At 44.0% G+C, this 23,720-nt stretch overlaps 1 protein-coding gene across 2 annotated transcripts in view; it reads right to left on the reverse strand.

The window, feature by feature from the left end:
• Positions 1-23,720, reverse strand: part of lcor (ligand dependent nuclear receptor corepressor) — a 63,450-nt gene that overhangs the window by 25,192 nt on the left and 14,538 nt on the right. The window contains exons 1-2 of one of the 2 annotated variants that reach the window (XM_046374286.1): positions 10,679-12,122; positions 2,459-2,524 (exon numbers count right to left, since the gene is read on the reverse strand). In XM_046374286.1, coding sequence (XP_046230242.1) covers positions 2,459-2,524; positions 10,679-10,754 — 142 coding nt within the window. In that variant the 5' untranslated portion in view covers positions 10,755-12,122. Of the gene's footprint in view, positions 1-2,458; positions 2,525-10,678; positions 12,123-23,720 lie in introns of those variants that run through there. The other variant, XM_046374278.1, reaches the window with a different exon arrangement.

Here is a 23,720-nt window from a genome sequence, read left to right on the forward strand (position 1 = left end):
AATCACAGCCCACTTTCCTCTCACGTTCCTGTGAGACATGCAACAGATAAACAACAGTCTATTACTCTCTCCCTCTCGCTGTAATGAAAAGGTCAAAGGTGAGCTGTGCTTGAACCCTGCGGTTGTGCCACTTACAACATCCCTGGGAAGGCACCAATTAGCTCCAATCCCACTGCTAATGTGACCCCCCACCCTCACAGCAGCCACCTGTGTGTGTGTGGGTGTGTGTGAGCGCTTGAGGAAGACGTTGACACTGTTTATGCAAAGCTCTAAGTGTGTGTTCCCGCTCAACGGTCAGTGTGTTTTCATGCACTTAATGAAGCAGGTTGCCGTTTCTGCAGCCGCCTGCCTTATCAAACAGCATGTAATGGAGGATCACTTTCTTCAGGCAAACTGGACAAAGATGTCTGCTGCAGAAACCTCATCTCCACACGACACGGCTCTGATTTGAGCTCGTGCATGACAAGGACTGCTACAGCAGTATGGAGGGAAGTCTGAACCCAAAATCATCCTTTACGAGCTCTTTTACAAAGCCTGTCATGGTCCTGCACTCCACTCTGCTTTTTGTTTAACTGGTTCAAGTAGTCCAGTCTTCATTTAGACATGAAGTCGAGAACAAACCGGAGCCTTTCTGTCAGGAAACATGAAACACACTTTGTCTGAGCTGGTCGTCGTGCAGAGTCTCATATCACTAAGTCCTGTAAACGCCATCTCTGTGCTCAGCATTACAGAGCTGCGTTCTCCAGCAGCAGTTTTCAACATTTAACGTAGAGCAGAAACATATAGAACAGATACCAGATACAGAAACACGTTGGGTTTTAATCTCAAATACGTCCCTCGGCCATTTGGTCTCTGGAAAAATCTCTGTACCTGAGTCACCGAACGCAACACGGTCACAGTTGACAGCTTGATGAAGACGAACTGACCGACTTGCAACAGGCGTGTGCGCACAGCGTACAGCGAGTGCCACAGGGGATTGTGGGAGATGTAGGAAATCGGTAACGGCTGACGTAGAAGAGGATAAAGCAGGCGAGTAATTTGATAAAGAGCTGCTCTTCCTCCTTTACGCATGTGAACGTTTCAACCCCACAGAACGTAACTTTAATGCTGTCGTTTATGAAGTGTTGCTTTGCTTTGTGTGTGAGTGTAAACACGCACAGGCTTCACAACGGCTGCTTCACTTGGGGAGAGTGTATGTATGGAAGCATAATGCGTGAGTGGAAATGACAAAGACAAGCCAGAAATATTCTAAAAATGCCTTAAGTCGGTGGGGGAGGGGTCACATGACTGCAGGACACCACGGTGACCTCGTTTCTCCGTCACAGGAAGAGAGAGGGGGCGAGATCTGAGCGTTTAGGTGAGATTGGTCTTCGCTTGTTGTTTTCACGACATCCACGTTTGATTGAGACGGTGGGTTTAATTCACTGGTCGTGTCTGAGCGCACTCCCTACACGTACATGCTGATTTCCCCATCAAGTAATGAGCACGGCAAAATACAAGTCAAGGTGATGACATATTTAAGTATGATGACAGACATCTAAAACTCAGGAGACGCTTCAGATGGTAAAAAAAATGACATTTGGTCCAGTTCTAGTCTGAGGTCCAGAGTAAATAAAAACAGCGGAAAAAAGGGTCAAAGAAGAGCTAAGTTGTCTCTTAATTTTTCCCCATTCAACTGTTTTTTATCACAGCCTGATGTGTCTGCTAACTTCCCTGTAAATCTGTTTAAGCAGCAAAAGGTTCTTCCTCATTCGACCGTCACCATCTGATCAGCACGTCTTTCTCTGCCTGGTTTTTTTGACTGTGGGCTAAAATTATTTACACATTAAACTGACTGTGGTGTTGGCCTGCACCGTCAGCTGCCTCCTTTGTTCTGTAAAAACAGCCGAGCAGACAGACTGGTTATGCTGGGGGGGTTGGTTTGTGTTGGTCTGACCGTGAGCACTGTGTTAGCCGCCGCATTTTGATCACCTCTGAACTGCTCCGTCAAGCAGTGTTGTGTCATTCAGCTTCTGGACGAGGACCAGAACGTGACTGTCCAGCCGAAACCAACTTCAGCTGATCCGTGTGGACCGTGTTCTTCTGTTTAGTGACATCTGTCAGGTTTTTCCAGTTTAGTTTGGCATCAATTAAACATGGCTGCCCCATGAATTAATCATGTTGTTATGTATTCTAAGCTGTTTATTCTGCAGGCATGGAAATAAATGTCTTCGAGATGGATCAATAAACAGACAGCAGTTCTGCTTGTGGTCCTCTCACCGAACATCCGTTCAGTCTCTCAAAAAGAACAAACAAGATTCTGCTTAAAAAAATAAACCATGTATGCAACATAATGATTTTCTATTTCGTTCACGCTCACCGTCTCTGTTTGTCATTAACTGTAAATGACTCTCGCAAACATTTCTGCATGTGAAATTGTCTTTTACTTCCTGACTAAAATGTTTTTGATCATGTTTACCTTGGAACAGGGTGATATCTTTGACTAGTCCTGGCCCAAACAAGCCTTCCAAGATGCTTTCAAAGCCTGTGAAAAAAGAGAGGAGACATGAGATTAATGCACACCGACATGTTTACCATCAGAACAACAAATAAGAGCAGCTGGAATACTATGGAAAACTATAAAGAAAAATTCATGTCACACGGCCTAAAATAGCCTCAGTGTTGTGTTCACAAAGAGTCGTTCTTCTGAGCCGCAGTTTTGAAGGGTGAGGAACATAAATGACAAAGTGGTTTTTCCCGTAGGACATATTTTGCTGATGCACAGCCTCCACTGCTCGCACCCAGCGGGAGCCCAAAAAACAAAAACAAAAACAAACAAAACAAAACATCAGCTAATCACATGGTTTAAGATTGAAAACTGTTTTTTAGTTTAAGAATTTTATGAAAACACTGAAACAATGGCTTAGAAATACACAGACAACACAAGAGTACACAAAAACACACATACACACACAAAGACAACAGACACGGCTGTGCAAAGGTTTTTTGTGCACACACAAAAACAGAAACACACTGAAATATCTACAAAGACAAAGCTCAGTGAGCGCTTATTATGCACACACACACACACACGTGCCTGTACAGATAGGGCGTGGAAGCATTTATTAATCACAATGCACAAAACACACACACACACACACACACACACAGAAAGACAACCTCGCCTTTCTTTCCAGCTCCTAAAGCAAATTAGCGCTTTACCTCTAATACACCTAATGTAAAGCTAATGTCACTTTTTATTAACCGTAAATACCCTGGTTCCATTGTTGCCTGGCAACCGCATACATAGAAACATAAATACATCTTGCAATTTTCAACCTGAACACCCCCCGCACTCCTCCTCCTCCTCCCTCCCTCCCTCCCCCGCCTCACCCTGCATTAAATGGAAATGGAGGCAGACAGAGAGAAACAAAGACACGTGTGTGTGTGTGTTAGTGTGTGTGTGTGTGTGTGTGTGTGTATTAGTGTGTGAGTGTGTTAGTGTGTGCGAGCAATTGGGATGGGAAAAGTTAACGGAGCTCAAGTGCAGCCACTTGTTAGGCCACATACTTTACGCTGCAGGAGTAAAGCAGCTCGACAAAGCGCAGCCTGCGTGGAAACGTTTTTCTTGTTATAAAGTCATTATGGCCGACCTGACGGCAGCAGCCACACACTTCAGCTCCGTTACAGGCAACCAATAGGAAGGAGGTCAAACATTCAAGGACTGTAGCTGTGATTTTAGTGGTTTAGCCCAGTAAGTTGTGGGGTAAAAAACAAAAGAAAAGTCAGGGTTTTTTTAATGACTTTGGGGATTGAGATTAGCGAAATACACTGCAGAGTCTGTGGGAGGTCTGACAGGACGCGTTTTCCACGTTAAAACAGACAAACGGTGTGAGAAGTCTTTGTTATACACAATCTGCAGGTTTAGGGGAAAGAAAGTAATTAAGTTACCATAAACTTAAATTCAGTCAATTCCATTTAATTTAATTTGGTGTCAGGGACCATCTGGGTGAGCAGCTAGCTTGTTTCAGGGTCTTTAGCATTTAAATGCAAACTCAAATGGATTTCGATCATCTGACAATCACAAAATGAATCATAAAATGATTGTCAGATTATTGTCCGAACACTTAAATTATGCTAAGAATATGAATAAACATTTAAAGATTTTTCCAGTAGTGGTGTGTTGGGTGGGGTCATGAGTGCAGCATCCGCCTCCCAAGGCATCATGGGATTGCAAGTGGACGGCTAACAACAGCATTAACTATTTTAAATACCCACAGAAAACATTCAGTGTCAGATTAATTGCATGCATTTATTATTACAAGGTCTCCAAAAGGACACTGCAGTTCGAGGCTGGATTGTGAAGGGATGCGCTCACACTGCAGCCCTCGCTGGAGCAGCTAACAGTTAGCTTAGCCGTCTGGGCTAAAGAAGGTCAGCCTCTCACATGCAGAACTCCAGAGACGTTTAGCCACATTGACGTTATATCGTAAACGACAGTGCTGACCCCAGAGTTAACTTCTGTGGTGTCCAGGATCTTTCTCACCAGTGCTGTTCAACCCTCGGCGGTGAGACAAACTTTACAGAGATTCAGGACTTGTATGGATTATACCATAAACACTCAGCTCATGAACATTAAACACAAGCCAAAGTAATTCAACTACGTCCACCTGTCTTCTCTGGCAGACCAACAACACCCCCTGAAACGTCCAGCGATTACCAAACAAAATACAAATTTAATTTCCGATTATACAGACTGACAGTAAACGCAGCATCAAATAACATAAAAGCATAAGCATAAGTCAGTCACAGGGTCAGTGCCAATCGCCAACCAAACCAGTCGGAGTATGAAATTCCAAATTACCCTTCAGTGTTTCATATCAATGAGCACATTTAAATAGCTCAGACCCTGTGGCTGTGTGTGGCTGTGTGTGTGTGTGTGTGTGTGTGTGTGAGAGAAATCCTTCATTTCTAATTCCTGAGTCGTCTCAGTTTGTGTTGGCCCGATGCCAGAAAAAATTAAGTTGAGTTATTCTTTAAATTCCAGTAAGATCCATCATGTGTTGATGGTATGATAGAGTCGCACACACACACACACACACACACACACACACTCAGAGAGCCCGAAGCAGATGGGGGGGTAGGGGAGCTTTGGTGTGAGCACCACACTGACAAACTGCTGCTAATAGTTGACTTAGGAGAAATAACACGCAGGAGAAAATTGAGAAGAGAAGAAGACATCTGTTTTCTCACTGCTACCTTTTCTTAAAATTTTGAACACGGAAAAATTATTGCCCAACATATGTACATGCATTATAGAGGTATTTTTGCATGGATTTAATAAACCTGTCACTGACATATTGTCCTAATCTTTTCCCTCCTCTTTCCATCGCTTTCTCAACTCAGCACAGGACTGCATATGGACACACACTCACACACACACTCACACTGGCACATCACAAAGTTCCCTTAAACCTGCACATGCAAAATTCATGCGGCCTACAAAGGCAGCTTTGATAACAAAAAAACGGAAGCTTCAAAGAATTTTCAAAAGCTTCAATTTTTTTTCCTCCTCTCCAGCTGCCAATATACACAGAAATATATCTCTCCTTTCAAGTCAGGGGGGGGATAATTAGGGTTGACGCTCTGCAAGCACGAGAAATCAGCACTGAGAGTCAAAGTTAAACAGGCCCCCCGTGCTATTTGGGCCACAAGATGGAGAGCATCTTCATATTTAAAGAGACAGTCATTCACAAATGTATCTCCAGCTGCGGGCAGCGCAAAGCCGCGGGTGACTCCCTCTACGAGGCTGAGGTTCCTATTGGACGGATGAAACTGAGGATGTGATTGGACAAACAAGATTAGGGGATGTGATTGGCTAGATGGGATAACGGCGACCAAGTCTCCTGAGCCACAGGCAAAAAGCTCCAGAAATGTAGGTCAGTTAGAGAATTCACTCAGGGCCCAAAAGCATTCACACGTGACATGCTAGAGAGACGCACACAAACACATAACGGGGTGTGGGATTCTGTCAGTGTGTTATGCAAAAACGCACATGAACACACACACACACACACACGCCGCTGTCCCCAGTCTCTGAAACCTCCATTGTGTCACTTCGTTTCACTTCAGAGTCCAGCAGCACAGCCGAGAGCAGCGTCACACAAACTCAAGAGGCTCACACACCAAAACACACACGAATACATGTGTGGAGGAAATCACAAGACATCGAGTCAATCCACATGTGCACCTGAAAGGACAAACAACCACTAATAACACAGACACGATGGGGACTTTGGACGTTTGAGGGAACTCGCTGCATTTCCAGGGAAACAAGCAAGAGGCTTAACTCGTAGACACCAAGAGTCAGAAGGCTTCTGAGTCCAAAAAACAATACGTAACAACAGCACATAACAATTTATCTGCCAATGATTTGTAAGGATCTTTTACATTTGGTTATTCGTGACTAATCCGACACTAAATCCACTTTTTGATTTAATAAGCTATGGGTCATGTTATCAATCCCTCAATTAATCCTGGTCTCATTCTGATGTATTCAAGAAAATCCAGATGCTCTGTCATCTTGACTTGACACCAGATTAGACATACATCTATGCTGTGTTTATCTGTGTCAGCGTGGACATGGCAACAGGGAAATCCAGCAAGTACCACATCCAACACACTCAGTGCTGTTGGACCGCCGCTTCGCTTTCGGCCGAGAGCAGCTGAGCTCTGAAATTCATTGGGGGAAAGGCTCGCCAAATGTGCAAGCGCATGAAGAAACGGCATCCCTCCCGTTTGTCGACAGGAACTCGACACTGGAGGAAGCAGCACAATCAATCTGAGGACGGACAGGGAGAGGAGAGGGAAGGAAAACGGGGAGGCAGAGGAGGGAGCACACTAGCTTTCTTTTGACCATCTAATCTAAGCTATATATAGTTCTGCATGAACGTTAATAATTTAGCATGACCAAAAGCCCTTAGAACAGGGCCCCTCGCCTGGCCCTGATCAAATCAATACCTAATTAACCCTAACGTGGGTCTGGGCTTCAGGGAAGAGGAAGTGAGACAACATGCAGAGAGAGAGAGAGAGAGAGAGAGAGATACTGGGGAACAACAGGCCAAGTTGACTGAACACTTCAGACTTGATGCTGTTGTAACGTTTAAGTCCTCACTCCCTCCAGAAACGTTACACCCAAAGCTTCGAGGCGAGTCGCCTTGGCACAGCAGTACAAACTCGTTTAACTGGCAGGTTATAAACACAGGGAATATGATTGGATGTTATCAGTCACACTGACCAATCTGAAGCCACAACCAGCGAAGAGTAAATAAACAGCTGAGCCTCAGTGCTCTGTCTGAACTAAGACTCGTTCTTGGTCTGTTTATTTGCAGTAAACATCTGAAGGTGTTTAAACAAGCCTTTGATTTTCTACACCTAACAAGCATGCACGTGTATGAGGCGTAAACGACCTGAGCTTCCTGCAGTCGAAGGCCCGCACACGTGAAGTTCTTAGATGTAGTGCTTTTCTGTTTTTCAGCAACTAACATTAAGCAGTCAGAAGCAGCCTTAAACCCACTAACCTCAAGTTAAAAACCTTAATTTTTACGGTTTGCCAACTGGACACAAAACTTTCTTTGAGCCTCACAAAAGTGATCCAAGCCGCACCGCTTCCTAACAAAGACTGGACACAGCCTTACTGTGGTCATTTCCCAAAGGCTGTGAATGCCTCTGGTTAAGTGCTTTGGCTTTGTTAGCATGTTGAATAACTTTTCCGTGTATTGCATGTGAGCTATCAAGTTGTAGCGAGAATCTTTTGCCTAAGTTGGATGAAGCATTAAAGATCAGAGGAGCCACAGACCTCTTTGATCTTTCTGATCTTTGCACTCCAAATTAGCTCCAATTAGTTGCAACCGTTTCCGCAGAGGCTGCTTTTCTTTTAAAGTAAAAATAACACTATTCTGTGACACTTTGCCCCTGAATGTAACCTCAGCACAGCAGAAAATAGAATCCACTCTGGTGACAGTGAGGGACACGGGGACCTCACATGACAAGTCCGCAACCAGAAACACTAAAACAGAAATTCACAGGCGAACTTATCAGTTTGTTCCACACATGTTCCATGTCTACTGTGATTTGAATTCCACTCAGTGGCTTCACAACATGCCTAATGTGGCAGTGAGTCCAATGGACAGTAGAGTGATATGTAGTTTATCTTGTATTTGATCTACTTTGAGTATGTTCCTCTGCATGGTCATTATCATACCATTTGACCATCCAAAGGAGCCCAAAAGTCGCCTGCTGCTTCTACTGTGTACTAACATGCACGTGATACAAACATCATGATTTCCACATTTATCATTTCACAGATTTCAGCAGCTACCAACGTAGCTACAACAACCCTGCTTTGCATAAACCATATGAACCGAACACTAACTCAAGCTAGCTCGCTACGCGCCTGCCCTGAAATGGCAGCAGAAGCAGCAAAAATAGGACAACTCAAAGACAAAGCTCTGTTTCTGCTTAATGTAGAGGAAGTCGTTCGCTAACGGGCTGCACTTCATACGGCAAAAGCTAATTTCTGTAACTTTTGGATGGAGTTTTTGTTGCCTACAGGTCAAAAATGAAATACAAAGAAAAACAAGGAAAAGACAAATGCAGCATAAAGCATCATTATTGTGGCTCTGGCTACTTTAATTTAAGTCTGTAGCAGGCTGATGGAGTGGAGCCATAAGTAGCTACGGAACAGTTAATGCTAATTGGGTAATTGTTGGGTATATTTATTTCGCTCCATGTTGTGGTACTTTCTAGTGAAGTGTTTTCTTTGTTTTCTCAAAAATGAATGTTCCTGTACATTACGTGGCCTTGGTAGGTGAAGTGAACCCATTTGTGAAAGCTCTTCTTGCCTCTTTGGATGGCTTTCTTTCACATCAGGTTCTCAGCAGGATTCTCAGATGTTGCCCCCAAGGACTGGCTGTCTGGTTTGACTGGATGATGTTTGACTGACTACTTCATTCCAGTAAGGTCTGACCTTGGTGTCTCATTGGCTCCCAGGGCAGCACAACCAGCAAAGAAGGCTCTTCATCGTGGTTGTTAACACTCAGTCAGTTCATCACCGCTTTACTGCTCTGGTTTTAATGAAATTTTGTGCGAACTTGTGACAGTGGCGCAAATGATGAGTTTCTTCTATGGATGCAAGCACTGTTGTAAGGCGTGTGTACATTAATTTAACAGTTTTACGATCTTCTAATGAATTTGTTTTCATACAGATTAAGAATGTAGAAACATTTTCTATTTTCAAAACCACAAATTAAGAAGGTTTGAGCTCTCTGAATAATCTGTTGTTTGTGCCAAGCAATAAAAGTTTCTGTTCATTAAAAAAAAAAAAAAAAAACTACACGAAATTTAAGTCACGAAAATCATGACTTGTCACTTTTCATTTAATTAGTCACTTTTGGATGCGTTTTGTTAAGATTTGTGGAAAGTGAGAAGCCATTTAAACCATTTAAACGAGCGAGACGTTTGAGGTCTAAGGGAAAGAGAGATCACAGAGAATAAGATCAACCAAATCCTTTTTTCTCTCTGCGGGAAACAAACTTCTGTCCAACTGTTGAACCGTTTTTGTCTGTTTGAGAACAAACACAAATAAAAAGCTGAGAGTCGCAACCACCTCTGGCATAGCGTGAAGAGTGTGTGTGCGTAGCATGTATGTACATGTGGGCGTGTGTGTCCTGGGGAATGAGGAGGAAAATGAACAAAGCAAACATGTGCGCAGTTGGCCAAAGGCGTGGTAAAACACAGAGACGCAAACCAACTGCAGCAATCACACACACACACACTAAAAAAACATAAAGAAAAAACGCACAACCTAAATGCGGTGTGTCGATTCAATCTGACGGCTTCTCGGCAAACCAAATCCCTAATCTCATCTCATTTCTCTTTCTCTCTCTCTGAAGTATCCGGTGATGAGCTCAAAGGAGGCTGATGTGCGCTGGCAGCTATTTCAGTGACTAACACACCCCCAACACACACACACACACACACACACACACACACACACACACGCTTGTTAGCGCAGCAAAAACACTGTCAAGGCAGAACTGTCTCATAAGAAGGTGAATCAACCCTACAATACACACCATCACACCACACATCAAACCGTGGATTTGGGGGTTTTACATTACGGCGTTGAGCCAGTCACACTTTTAACATTTGATCATGGCTCAGGGAAGCATGGGGGGGGGTGGGGAACTAGGTCGAGCTTTCTCATTGGCTGACGAATCACCCCCTAACATCAAACAGCAGCACAACGGATGACTGCATGCGAGCAATGAATCACTCTCCTCTCCTGCAAACACACACACAGCGTATGTGCACGGCTGATTTTGAAAAGGCGAACGATTGGTCGAGACAAATTTGGGTCCCTGTTTTCCCATAATGCACCGGGGGAAGGCTTCGGGTGGGTGTGGTGCTGCTGTAAATCTGTTTTGTTTTTTTTTTCTGCCCACTTTGCTCATCTCTGTAGCCAAGCACATGTCACAGCAGGAGGAAAGGGAAAAAAACAATCGGTCCAATTACTCGTCTAATTATCTAATTATTTCATTATGTGGTGGAGAGCAGGAAGGAGGATGAAGACGTGTTTCCTTTCGCCCTCTGCGCTCCGTTCCTGCTGACGACACCTGGACATATTTCAAAGCATTACCTTTCCGTTCTTCCTGAGCAGATTTCACTGCCACTCGCTTCCTCTTCTTCATGGCCTCCAACACAAAACAACCCATCCCATCGGAAAAAAAGCGAGAGGAGAAGGAGGTGCGGGCATATGAGCGCTAACGAGAAACAAATTGAAAACAATTAAAGGAGAGATGTGGGAGTTTGTGTATTCGCGCAAATGAATGAGGACGTCGGAGGTGTGCGTTGGTGGGGGGGGGGCTGGGAAACGGTGGTGCTTAGAGGGGTATTAAACAATGAGAGTGGTAATTGGTATATTCTTTTATTTTCTGCCAATTAACTTGCCTGCTGAAGTGATAAACAACAGGGGTGTGACGGTGAAAAAGAGCTGGGAAGAGACTGAGTGCTGGACTGGTATACAAGCACTCAACAGGGATGAAATGGAGGCTGTCAGACGGGTGTGCTGAAAACGGTGAATGTGTCATCTTCCAGGTAAATCTGGATGCAAACTGAGCTCATAAACCAAATACAGCAAAGAAAAACAAAGAGCTACAGCCCCGAGTTTATGGCTGAGTGTCTCAACCTTCGGGTCAAAACTCCACTTACAGCAGCTTGCTGTGCACTAAAGGTCACAGAGGATTTTATTTCACTGATTAATCCGTTAACTGTTAGATCTTTTAAAATAAAAATTGACCTGAAATACACTATTTCTGTGTGTGTGTGTGTGTTTTAACACAAATAATTTTAAATAAATCTCCTAGTCTGCAAAACTTAAACAGGTCTCCAGTTAATCTGGTAAAAAGAATTTGGGAGCTAATAAAGGGTCACTGACCTCAAACAAAACTTTGAAGCTACTGGAAAATCAAGCATGATAAAATAAACTGCAGCAAAACCACAATCTGATTATGATCTGCACAAACTAATTCATCATACTTATTTTAAGATAAATGAACTCCCTCCTGCTACCAAAATTCTCTAAACTTGGCAGGATGAGTAGCAACCAAACATCTGTCCAGCGAAGCAGCTACTACGGAGTCATGTGACTCTTGTTTACAAGCCTCGAGTCCCTTGCAGAAGGATGTTTTGAGCCTAAAGAAATCCAGCTGTGGGTGTGATGGAACCTTTAAAGTGAGCTTCAGCAAAACTGAGCAAAGGATGGAGGAGAACTGAAACCAGAGGAGATGAGGAGGGAAAATGAAGACAAAGAAGAGGAGGGCAACATGAAGTTAACAGACTTCCTGATTTTTGTTGGTTTGGCTGTTTTCCAGCCAAATGGTACTCCAGAGTGCCTCTGAACCACAGAGCTGGCACTTGCGGTCAGTCTGGATGCACCAGCACCATCTGGACCAGTGGTTCTCACCCATCTGCCTCAAGCCCTGAGAACTTACTGGCAGCGTCTGCAAATTAACTTCATGCTTTACCTGCCAAGATGCCACAGATGCCAAGAATACGTTTTGGAGGAAAAATAAATCCTCCACTGAGATGTGTTAGCACATAACATTTATTTGCAGCATATGGTGGGCTCACCAAGACAACTGAGAAAAAGATGCTACTGGTTCGTTTAGAGCGGTTTGCAGTCACCAGTAGAACTGCAACTTATGACTGTTTTTGCAATCAATTAACCTCATTTTCTGATTAATCAATTTGCTGTTTGGTCAATAAAATGCCAGACCAGAATCACTGCCTCATGGCTGTACGCCTTCACCAACCAGTCAACTTACAGTTTCCATTCATGTCTGTACAGACCCATATACATAGTGACTGACCGAGAGCTTTGTGAATCACCCGAAGCTCGGTATCATCCAAACCAGGGAGCTTGTGGTGGACTACAAAGCTTCAAATATGGATGTCGCTGCAGAGAAGCTACAAACTGTAAAATGTTGAGGCTTCACACACATTTTTACATCATCGACAGATCTCTTGATTTCATTACGATTTGTTAAGAACATTCATCTTTTATCCAGGAAAAAGTAAAGCAGACTTTTGGTTAATACAAAAATGGACCACTGGAATTCATTTTGATTTATTTTCTGTTGATTGACTAAAGATTAACTGACAGACTGCTTTAGGAGAAAATCAAGTCAAATCAGTCATGTTTTGTTTGGAAAGGAAAAACTTTTAACCCAATCTTTGAGTCGTTTGAGTCCTTGAGTCGTTCTTGAGTCAAGAATTTCCCTCCGGGGATAAATAAAGGAATTCTGATTCTGATTCTGATTCTGGTTTGCAACTGATTTCAGATGATTTTGGAAGCATCGTGTGGAGCCTTAGACCATCGCTCAGCTGCTTATCGGCTCAGATAAACCTACAATATTCTCCTTCATTTTTAGGTCCAACCTCACACTCTTCTGCCACATTGTTAGTTCTCTGTTATTAATGAATTTTCATGTCCTTACTGTGTGAAACACTATGAAATAAAAACATATTCAAAAACCTAAATAATTCAATGTGACTGACTTGACTAGACAGGCGGGGGGGGGGGTCAATGTCTTTGTCTGCAGTCACCTCCTGTGCGATTCCGGCACATTGACACGTGAACTGTGATGATACGCTGCCAAAAGATTAATTAATGATGATAACCTGCTTTGCTGTCGGCCTGATCTTTCATTCCACTTTCTCTAAAGAAAGCAATTCGATTTTTATTAGTTTTTGAAGTACTTTCACACCTTTGCTCCAACTCCCTAACATTTAAAATGTGCATCCTTCCTTTCTTCCCAGTGAAAAAGACAAGAGTCTCCACTTTCCATGGCCAATACATGTTCCTTTTCACATGACAGCGTAGGTCTTTCATTGCTCCACAAGGTCACAAAAAATGGTGTGAAAAAAGATCAGAAAATGAATGCCAGAGAGACAAAATGAAAAATGAACTGAAGTAACATTTTTCTTGCTCACCAAACTCTCTTTAAATTCTTTTCACGCAGAGGAAATTATTCACAGTGGAAATGAAAAGAATCTAAAATATTAGCTTGCAGCTGAAGGGATGGGAGGGGTGTAAAAGAAAAAGAAAAGGTTTTAAACAGTTACTGAGAGAAGAGACCTTGCCTTTTAAAGACCATCTCGCTTCACTGCATCGAGGGGGCCCCAACGAGCACTCGAGACTTCAGCATTTCTAAAGGGCAGCATTTTGCAATTCACTGGAAACAAAAACCTTTCACACTGACGATACATGGCCATCCTTCAGGCCTTAGATATTTCTACTTTTTAAAACTTTTTTTTGACTCCTGATGCCGGCCAAACCTCCAGTTGACTGTTAACACAGTATCCTAGGCATAGCCACAAGTATCAAACTTAGCCTCAAAAGTACAGCTCCCCGTCTGCACACAGCATGACTTCTTTAAAGGTTTTTGGATGCAGTTTTTGAACAGCGGTGCCACAATAAATGTTAAGTGCTGTTCTTCAGGTCTGGTTGGGTTTGGCAAAAAATCTCCCAGTTGTGTAGTTCAAAATATCTGCTCTTGGTGCCACATAGAGGGCTACAAAATGTCTCAACAGTTACTCGAATGACCCATTTTTCTGTTGGTCAATCTTACTTGACAGTCGTCTCACCTACATATCACACCACAGCCCACATAGATCTGGAATCTGAACGTGATATGAGATGTAGACACGATGATGTGATGCAAATGAAAACTAAACTAACAGTGCCAATATTTTATTCTATGCGAACAGGCCCAGACAGCAGTTTCCACAGAAAGAGAAAAAACATCCCCGTCAGTTTCGGTCACATGTGCATTAAGATCGTCAAAATGAGGCAAGATCGCTCGCTAGCACCCTGGCAAGATGAGCCTCAGTGGGCTTCTTAAACCTGAACAATAGAAAATAATTGTGTAATTTGCTATAATTTATGATGATGAATATGGGGGAGTTAATTGTTAATGTGGGACAGCACAATCCAGTGAAAGGCAGGAGAGGCTGATCTGCTAGCTAAGATCTTCATTCTTTCAAACACTCAGCAGCATTTCCTTAAATCTGTGATAAAGGGTCAGTTCACCCAAATTCACCCAAAACAACATATTTTTTTCAGTAACTTCAAGCAGTGTCATTTCATGCAGATAGTTTTGATTTTCTCAGACCAGAGATAGTCTGAGGTGTCTGCTTCAGCCAAAGCACAATGCAGCTGAATGGATTTTTTTTTCTGAAAGACTGCATTGAAAAAGTCCATTGAACAAAAACATTCACGGTGTAAACATCAAGCAGATAGCCTTGTCCTCAAGTCGGGCATGTCTGTAAAACACAACCACAAAGGCTATGCTGAATAGTCTGAAGCATTCACAACAGTGGCATTCACATTCTAAATCAGGATTCAAATGTGCATTGCAGGCATTTTATTTTTTAAACTTCTGGGATTAAAAAGCTGATTTAAGTTCACTTAGCTCACTGCTGCAGATTCCTGACTCTCTTGGTTGACTGTCGTTTTCACTGCTGTAATGGGCTACTGGTGCTTGAATTTCCCTCGGGATCAATAAAGTATCTATCTATCTATCTGTCCATGGGAGGCGAAAATGCATTTTACTTCACTGGAATGGGGAAAAAGGAGAGACACTGAAAGGAAATAACTGAAAGAACCAGAGTCTGCTGAGTGCTGAGGTTAGTCAGAGGCTGGACTGTTATTTCTAAAAAGTACAGTAGTTCTTATGAAAACTGTTCAGTGTAAGACGTGGAAAACAGCTTAGAACACTGATTAATACTAATGCAGTTTAGATGCCATTGAATCTTATTATTCAGTGTACTGAACACAACAGGTCAATTCTCTTTGAGAACAGACAAAACTTTTCAAAACCTGAACAAATAAGACAAAAATTGTTATCTTCAGATACAAGTGGAGGTAAGGGAGAAAACTGTGGCGAGTTCGGGTGAACTGACACTTTAAAAACCCAGTTGTAATGTCCTGTGAAGTTGTAAATGCACCTTTACTGCCTGTAACAAAGCTTGTATGGCAGTTTCACAGAGACGTGTTTCCACGGAGGCTGTCACAGTGGATCACGAAGGGCCTTTAGCCTCAGAGCAGATGAAACGATCATTTCAGGGGGCCTGCAAGCTGCTGATTCCAGTTCATCACCTGAAGCTTTGGGTGAAGACTGCCCGTTCTGCCACATGGCAAAGTTGCAGCGCTGAGAGCAATACTGTGGGAAAATTCTTTGGCGGTGGTACACGAGTCAGCAATCACATACTGAATCTCCTCGTTAGCACCGAAGAGCTGTGAAACCAAAGGCTTTGTCCGCTTCATTATCTTCTAACACTGAGCGTCTGAGCCCAGTCTTCCTCTGGTAATTACTATCAAGTTCTTTGTAAAGGTAGCTGGAGATCTGACGATTTAAATTACCATTTTTTTCAAAAAAGTAAAGCATAATGACTCCACCATGTATATTTATATTTTACAAAAAAAGAGAAAAAAACATCTACAGCACAAAGGAAGCGTTCTTTTATCAAATGAGAAACATCTCGGCTCGGCTGGAAAGCAAACGAGGTTGACATCGAACCAGTCACAACTTCAACATCACTTTGTAGCTGATCAGCCGCTCGATGTTTAAAACCTGAGTCTCAATCTGACCACACCAACACAAAATTTGACTGAACTGAAATCTGATTTTGAGGTGAACTTTCTCTTTAAGGTTTACTTCCAGATATGGATTTACTTACAGGCTCATAAAGTTCAAACTGAAATCTTTCACATCTGCCAAGCGGCTCCACTTGCTTTGCACCTGAAGTACAAGTTTCTGATGGAGGGAAGACTTTTAACCTTGTGCCTCTCCACATTTTTCCCAGAGAATGTTTTGGTCACAAGTCTGATTCTCTAAAAAACGAGGCTTGAAATCAACATTTTGCATGTTGATGTCTCTCACGTGTGAGCTGAGCGGCACAGTGAACAAACACTGTCAGTGGAGGAGTTTATCGACAAACGCAACAGAAACAGATTACGTGTTCAACAGAATCGAATTATTGGGAAATGATCCCAAATTCAATCAATGATCTGGAAGTTTGACAAGGAAATTGATTTTCACTGTGTCATACAGTCCAGGATGCTTTCTGAAAAAAGCCTTGATCAATTTGGACTGATTTCATACTTTTTTATGTTCCCACGCATGAAAAATGTATTTCCTGCTTCGAGAAGAAAACAACTCAGAACTTATAGAAAGTCAACAGAAAAATGGGGAGAAAATAAACAAAAACGCATGCTAATAAAGAGCAACACTCACCCTTTTTGTTTTATAAAACGTCCAGATGTTTTAAGAAGAAAAAAACAAACAAAATTACATTTAAAAAAAATTGCTGGAATGGTCCTTTAAATCACAAGCTGTTGAGGAGCAAATTAAACTGCCAGCTCTGTTCTGGATTCAGAAGTAAATAAAGAGTCCAACAACAAGATTTCAGAGTTTATTGTTTTAAAAGTAATGAGATGAGCTTCAGCCTGAAGGATTCAGTGGACTCTGAACTGTAAAACACACACACACACACACACACACACACCTAATAAGATTCAGTGACTCACTGCACCATCACACACGCAACTGAGTAAAGAAGTACCGCTTGAGCACACAAACCTAACACACACACACACACACACACACGTGCTGCTTAAAAAAACACACTATTTGTTTTGTTTTTGAGCATCAGGCAGCCTTACTGCGCTGAACAATCTCATCTGCTCCCCACTTGACCTACATTTCACTTGAATTAAAACTCGCTCTGAGCGCAGAGACGGCGACGAGAGATTTTCAGTGACATCATGCTTAGCGAACGGCTGAGCTACTGGACAGCAGAAAATCCAATTTGTGCAGGCAGGACCGTGGCCACCTAACGCACTGAGGGACCAACACCCTCCACCCCCACCCCCACCCCCTGTCAAACTGTGGCAGAGGAGGGGTGGGGTGTGTTTTCTTTTTTAAGCTTTTAATGCCAGTGATTAAAGCCACGGGCGAGGTTCGAGGTTCTCCGCTAAGCGCTGAATAAATGTGGGTTTTTCTCCCCCGGCAGAGCGGACAGATGTGAGGCGTCCGCCGTCCGTCCGTCCAGCTGTGATCACCTTTAATCTCCGCTGGATGCTTCTCATTCAGGCTCAAATTTTTAGAGAATTGGCACATGGAATTTATTCCATTTTATTCCAGTGAGAGTGAAACACGGGCTCCAGGTTGCACTGAACTTTTGGTTTCAGGGCACCTGAATGCACCTCAAGGAGCCAGGCTGCTCCTGAATGCACCACTGCAGGCTGCTTACACTGGCCCAGAAGAAGAAGAAAAAAAATCCTGCAGTGGACAACACACAAACAAAATGCAAAAACATGCTGAAAGCGTCAGAAACATCGCAGCGTTCCCTTCACAACACCAGCCCACACGCGGCTGCGTCGATAAATAACGAAAGGTTTCTGAAGTGAATTGTGATGCTCGGCAGAACAAAGAGCTCATGATGCCTGCAGCTTCCTCAGACGTCTTCCCTCCACAGTGGTCAGCGAACCTCCAGAAACCCTACTGTGACGCCATATTCAGACCATCAGATTAAAGAATAAATAAATTACGGAGCCGGGCAGGAAGGGTGACGGGGGTCATTTTCAGAATACAAACTCAATTTCTGAAATTAAGGTCATTAATTTACAAGACAACTGGAATATTTTCTGAATGGGTGAGAGGTCAGAGGAGGCCTGTGACGGCATTACTACACTGTGGTATCACTACTTTCATGTAAGTGAAGGATCTTCCAACACGCTCCATCCAAACACACCTGAGCACAAAACCTTACAGTAAAACAACTTCTCAGATTCACAGATCGCCGTGGAAACGCAGCGTTCGCCAGCGTCCAAAACAAAAACGATTTTCATACCGCGGAGAGCGAACAGCTGCAGGGCGAGGCCCAAAACAAGCGAGCGGAGATGAGTTTGTTTTGGTGACTCCGCAGGGCGTCGACACCCGAAACTGACGGCTGAATCTTAATGTGCGAAGCCTCATTGTTCACCACAAGCACCGGGACGCCTGCGGGCGGCGGCGAACCACAGCAGCACCACGTCTCCCATTGTCCTGCCTTATTGTGTGGCGTGTTTGTGTGTCCGCCGTGAGCCCACAGGACGCCATCCCGTTGCTCTCCCCTGCTCATTATTGTTTTTATTATGGCCTGTAGACCTGAGGGACAAGCTGCTGACATTCAGACAATTTTCCTTTTTTTATTTATTTTTGATTAATTTATTTCTTTTTTGGTCTCTCTGGCTGTTGGGTTTAAAGGTTTACATGGTGGACTAAACCTCTTTAGCCACCACCCCCCCTCCCTCGACCTGCTGGGGCACGTGGGTAAATTCCTTATGAGATTTAAATGTCGGATGAGACAAAAGAAAGCAAGAGGGCCACACACACACACACACACACACACACACACAGGGCTTATGTGATCACTGTGTGGAGCTGTATTTACTGAATGTGTGTGAGGGTTAACGAGAGCATGACACACCGAGTGAGGATGGACTGAAGGTACTTCCTCCTCGCTCTCTCTAACGCTCTTTTTCCTTTTTAATCGTTCATCTTCTTTACTCGCCGGCTTTCCCACGCTTGCACTCCTCTCACTCTCTGCTCTTTCCCAAACTTCCCTTCGCTGCTCCTCCTCGTTCTTTGATCGCCTGCGATCGGGCCGATTGCTGGTTTGTTCTTTGAGATGTCACATGTGGGGACGAGCGCCGCGTTGCTTCCTGCGTCGAGGGGCTGTTAAACATGGATGCCGCTCAGACGAGACGACATCATACGACTGGAAACTCCTGGCGTCGTGGCATCTGCCTGATTCGCTCTGACCTACTGAGGAGCTCAGACGCACTTACATCACATGTGGCAAAGGAAAGAAGACACAAAGGACCTGATGGGGCGGCGATCCTCCACGAGCCGAGAGAGGAGCTGCCCCGCTGAGAGGCTCCATCCGTCTCCTCCCCCTCCCTCCATAAACACACGGTGCAGGCTTTTACTGAGGCCTCATGCTGACTGACTGATTGACTAACTCTATATTTATGCATAAGTGTGTGTGTGTGTGTGTGTGTGCGCAGGACACACACACTAAACGACAGCCTGGCAGCCACGTGCCTCGATTGATGAACGGGATAAGAGAAGAGAAGCCATTACAGTGTTAATGCAACAGTCGTCCACATCTAACTGAGCCTGGTGTTACGTGAACTCCGAGCGCACACACACACACACACACACACACACACACGACCACATGTGTGCAGCTAAACCACAACTGTCACACTCACTCACAGTGATAATGGATGCGGCTTTGCTCTTCGTGTTGGTTTGAACAAATTTCTCCTTTTCAACAGATGACACTTAAACACAACGCTGTCACGCGCTACAAAAGCGAGCAGAGAACAACGCGAGGAAATCAACGCGACCGACCGATCGCAGACGTGTTGGTGATGGCTGAAAGTTTTTGAATGGGACTCGACGTGAACTGAGCGAGTCATTTAAAATCATCTCCGAAAGCTCGTGATCTGGTCAGGTCTGAGCCGAGCCGAGCCGAGCCGGAGGCCGAGGGATTCGGTCTCAGCTTCACCAGTTTCACTCAGTTTCACGCGTGAGCTTTTATACGGCAGCTTTTACAAACACTCTGCCTCCTCTTTGTGAACACTAACAGTCCACCAAAACAAAGAAAGAAGTGGTTGAAAAATATGTTAGTAGATTTCCATATGAACATGAGGAACAAATCCACTGATCATTAGTCGTATTAAAGATGTGACGGAAGCCGCGAGGTTTTCTCCACCCACAGAAAACAACACGAGCCTTAAAGATGTGACTTGTCTGATGAAAGCAGGCGTTCAGCGTGAGCGAGTGTCGGTCCACACAATAAAAGTTTCACAGGATAATTTCGTTTGAGTTGGTCTGAGCGGATCAGACTGCAGTGTGATGTGATTAGCGTGTTGTTGAGAAGCTGCAGGCCTCAGAGCAAACAGATTTTTTACATTTTCCGAACGTTTCCCGAGCTGAACGAGCCCTCGGTAAAGACAGCTGCAGTACTTTTAATGTGTTCCGTGTGGCGTCACGTAATTACTCACCCCGATGTTTTCTAGAAGCACCATGAAGATTTGGAGATTTTATATTTAACCCTCCACTGACACAACAACCAGGAGTCTGAGTCTTGCATTTAAATGGCAAAAACTTTAAAAACTTAACACTGTGACTCTAAATTTTTAAACTCACTCCACACGTCACTGAGGCTAATTTAGTCTCTCAGGTCGTCTTGTGAAAATATTCCGGTTCACCAGCATGTTAATCTGGTTAATCTGGACGAGACTCGAATGGCTCCAATTTCATTTTTATCTGAGGCTTTTATCACCAGCTTCTCACAGAGGAAGAGCGTGGAGCTACAGTTTCTGCCTCACTGACACTGAGGAGGAGGAGGGAAGAGCAGGGCCGGAGTCAGCAGGAACTAAAGGGTCGGTTCACCAAAAAGTTTGCTCAGGCGTCAGTGCTGTGGTCCTACAGGGACTACTTTCTGCCAAGGAAATAATCCCTCCATAATCTGGGCTCCGGACAAACTTTTTCCACACGAGAAACTGAAAAATTTTGCTTCAACGGTTTAAACTCATTTCAGACGGCGTTAAAAGCGTTCGTTCGTCTTCTCACTGGGACACAGATTACATGTGTGGTAGCTACACGCGACGGGGGAAATTATGTCAAAAAAAGCAGTGGGAATAAGCGAGATTTTGGGCAAATCAGTCTGTTGACGTTTTTACAAAAGTAACAAACGTGAGAAAAAAGTCACAAAAACACAAGACAACCTTCCTTTAAAGTTCTGTCTCCCTCTTGAGCCTCACTGACCTGCTGGCAAAACAAAAATCTCACCAAATCTGTGCGAAACGAACAAAACGATGCACGAAAACAAGCAGAAATCTGTTCGCCGCCGGGTTCGAAAGGATCTGCCACGAGCCGAACAGGAAACACAACACAGAACGTTTACCTCGACGAGCGTTGGAGCAGAGAGCGACTGGTTGCTCATGTACATACATGTGCCTGCACACACACACACACACACACACACACACACACACACACAGGGATCGTTTAACATCGGACAGATGTGAGGATTGGTTGAAATCTGGGTGAACTAACGAGGTCAGGAGGCCCACAGTCGATGGAACAAAAGACACGTTTTTGGACTGTGTGTGTGTGTGTGTGTGTGTGTGTGTGTGTGTGTGTGTGCTTCTTGTTATCATATGATTTTCACATGAAGTTGTGCTGCCTAAAGTTAGAAGGACAAAGGAGGCGATTCATAAGGGGGGGATGTATGGATTTAATACCAGAAATCCCCCCCGAAAAACACACACAAAGATGATTGCTGTTGTCAGTGGAAGCTCGCCGCCGTGTTTTTCCACTGACCGCAGACCTCGATGCGAGATTTGTTTTCACACTCACGTCTTAAGACATTAGTTTGACGCTTTTTCAGTTGTTTCAGGTGAAGATCGACGTTGGATTTCATCCGGTCGTGTTGTTCAGCTGGCATTTCAGTCGTGTCAGGTTTTAACCAGCCAGACTTTCATTTGGTGCGATTTCAATGCGGACTGAAAGCGGGAACAAAGCCAGGACTGCAGAGACGCTTTGGGGTCGGGAGGCCGTTTTAAAACAAGAAGCTTTTCTGTGGTGGTTTGGTCAGAAAAAGCAGCAAAATACATCCTGAAAGAGCAGGCGAGCAGGAAGATAATTTGCCCCAAAGAGCATTGAGAATTCCTCATGCACCTGCCAACACACACGCGCACACACACACACACACACACACACACACACACACACACACCGTGGCATTAAAGGAACACCCCATGTTGAGAGCCTGAGATGTGAAGCCATTTTGGAGTCCAGGCTAAGTGCTGCAGTGAGTTTAATAGGGGGCGACCACGTGACACACACGCACATACAAATATAAGCTTGTGTAAGCACCTGCACACACACACACACACACACAGATACGACCATATGGCTGCTTTTAAGTAATCTTACGTGCACACACTCACACACACAGTGCACCCTTCAGCGAGTGTGTCCAGGGCACAGGAGGTCCTAAAATGGAAATACACACACACACACACTCACACAGATTTATGGAAGTTTATTCATGTCAAAAGATCTGCACTAATTTGACCCTTGGAAACAGATTCATGAGAGCAGAATCAGATGTTTTTCTCCCATTGATTTAATCCAATTAATTTAAAATAAATTAGCAGCTGCATGTCATAACTCCTGTTTCTAATGTGATTTTCTGAAGCTGTGTGTGCGTGTGTGTGTGTGTGTCTCACACGTTGACTTGCAGACTGACTCTTGTGGTTTCTCAAATCTTTGGTCGTCAGCGTACGCACACGAACGCAGCGCTGAACCTGAGAGAGCTTTCACAACTGGTCATAAATATTTCCCTTTTTCCAAATCAAAGGTCTGTGTGTGTGTGTGTGTGTGTGCGTGTGTGTGTGTGTGTGAGTAAGTGAGAGAGAAGAGGAGGAGGAGGAGGAGGAGGAGGAGGAGCTCCAGAGTTCAATATTGACACAGCAGCTGAGCAGCCTCCTCACATTAATATCAGATGATATTATCACTAATATGGAGGAATGTTCTGTTCCTTAGCTCCACCTCCAGCCCAGCAACACACACGCACACGCACACGCACACACACACACACACACACACACACACGCTCCTCGCAGTGTGTTTTATAGCTGTACTTATCCTTGAACTGTTCCTCAAACAGCTTCCTGCCCAATTTGTCCTCACAGTCCAAAGGTGGACGGTCCAAAGAGCCGCTGATAGGCTGCGACACACCTTGCTTCACAAAATGTTCACGACTCATTAACCACATCCAAATCTGACACAGCGCAGCACAATGTGACACAGATAAACACCCCACCCGGGATAAACACCCCACCCGGCTGCTCTTTCTTCTCTGAGCACGAGCTGAAAACCACCAGGAAAACCATCAGCTGAAGGTTTTTCCACCACGATGAGCACTAGTGTCACCGACTCACACCAGACAACAAAGTTTTACTGTTTTTCTACAATATATAAATATATTGATACATTAAAATGTTTACAGATATCAAAGCAGAAGCTGATTTGAATGACAGATCAAAACTCCCA

The sequence above is a fragment of the Scatophagus argus genome, chromosome 2 (genome assembly GCF_020382885.2).
Source record: "Scatophagus argus isolate fScaArg1 chromosome 2, fScaArg1.pri, whole genome shotgun sequence".
Lineage (NCBI taxonomy): Eukaryota > Metazoa > Chordata > Actinopteri > Scatophagidae > Scatophagus > Scatophagus argus.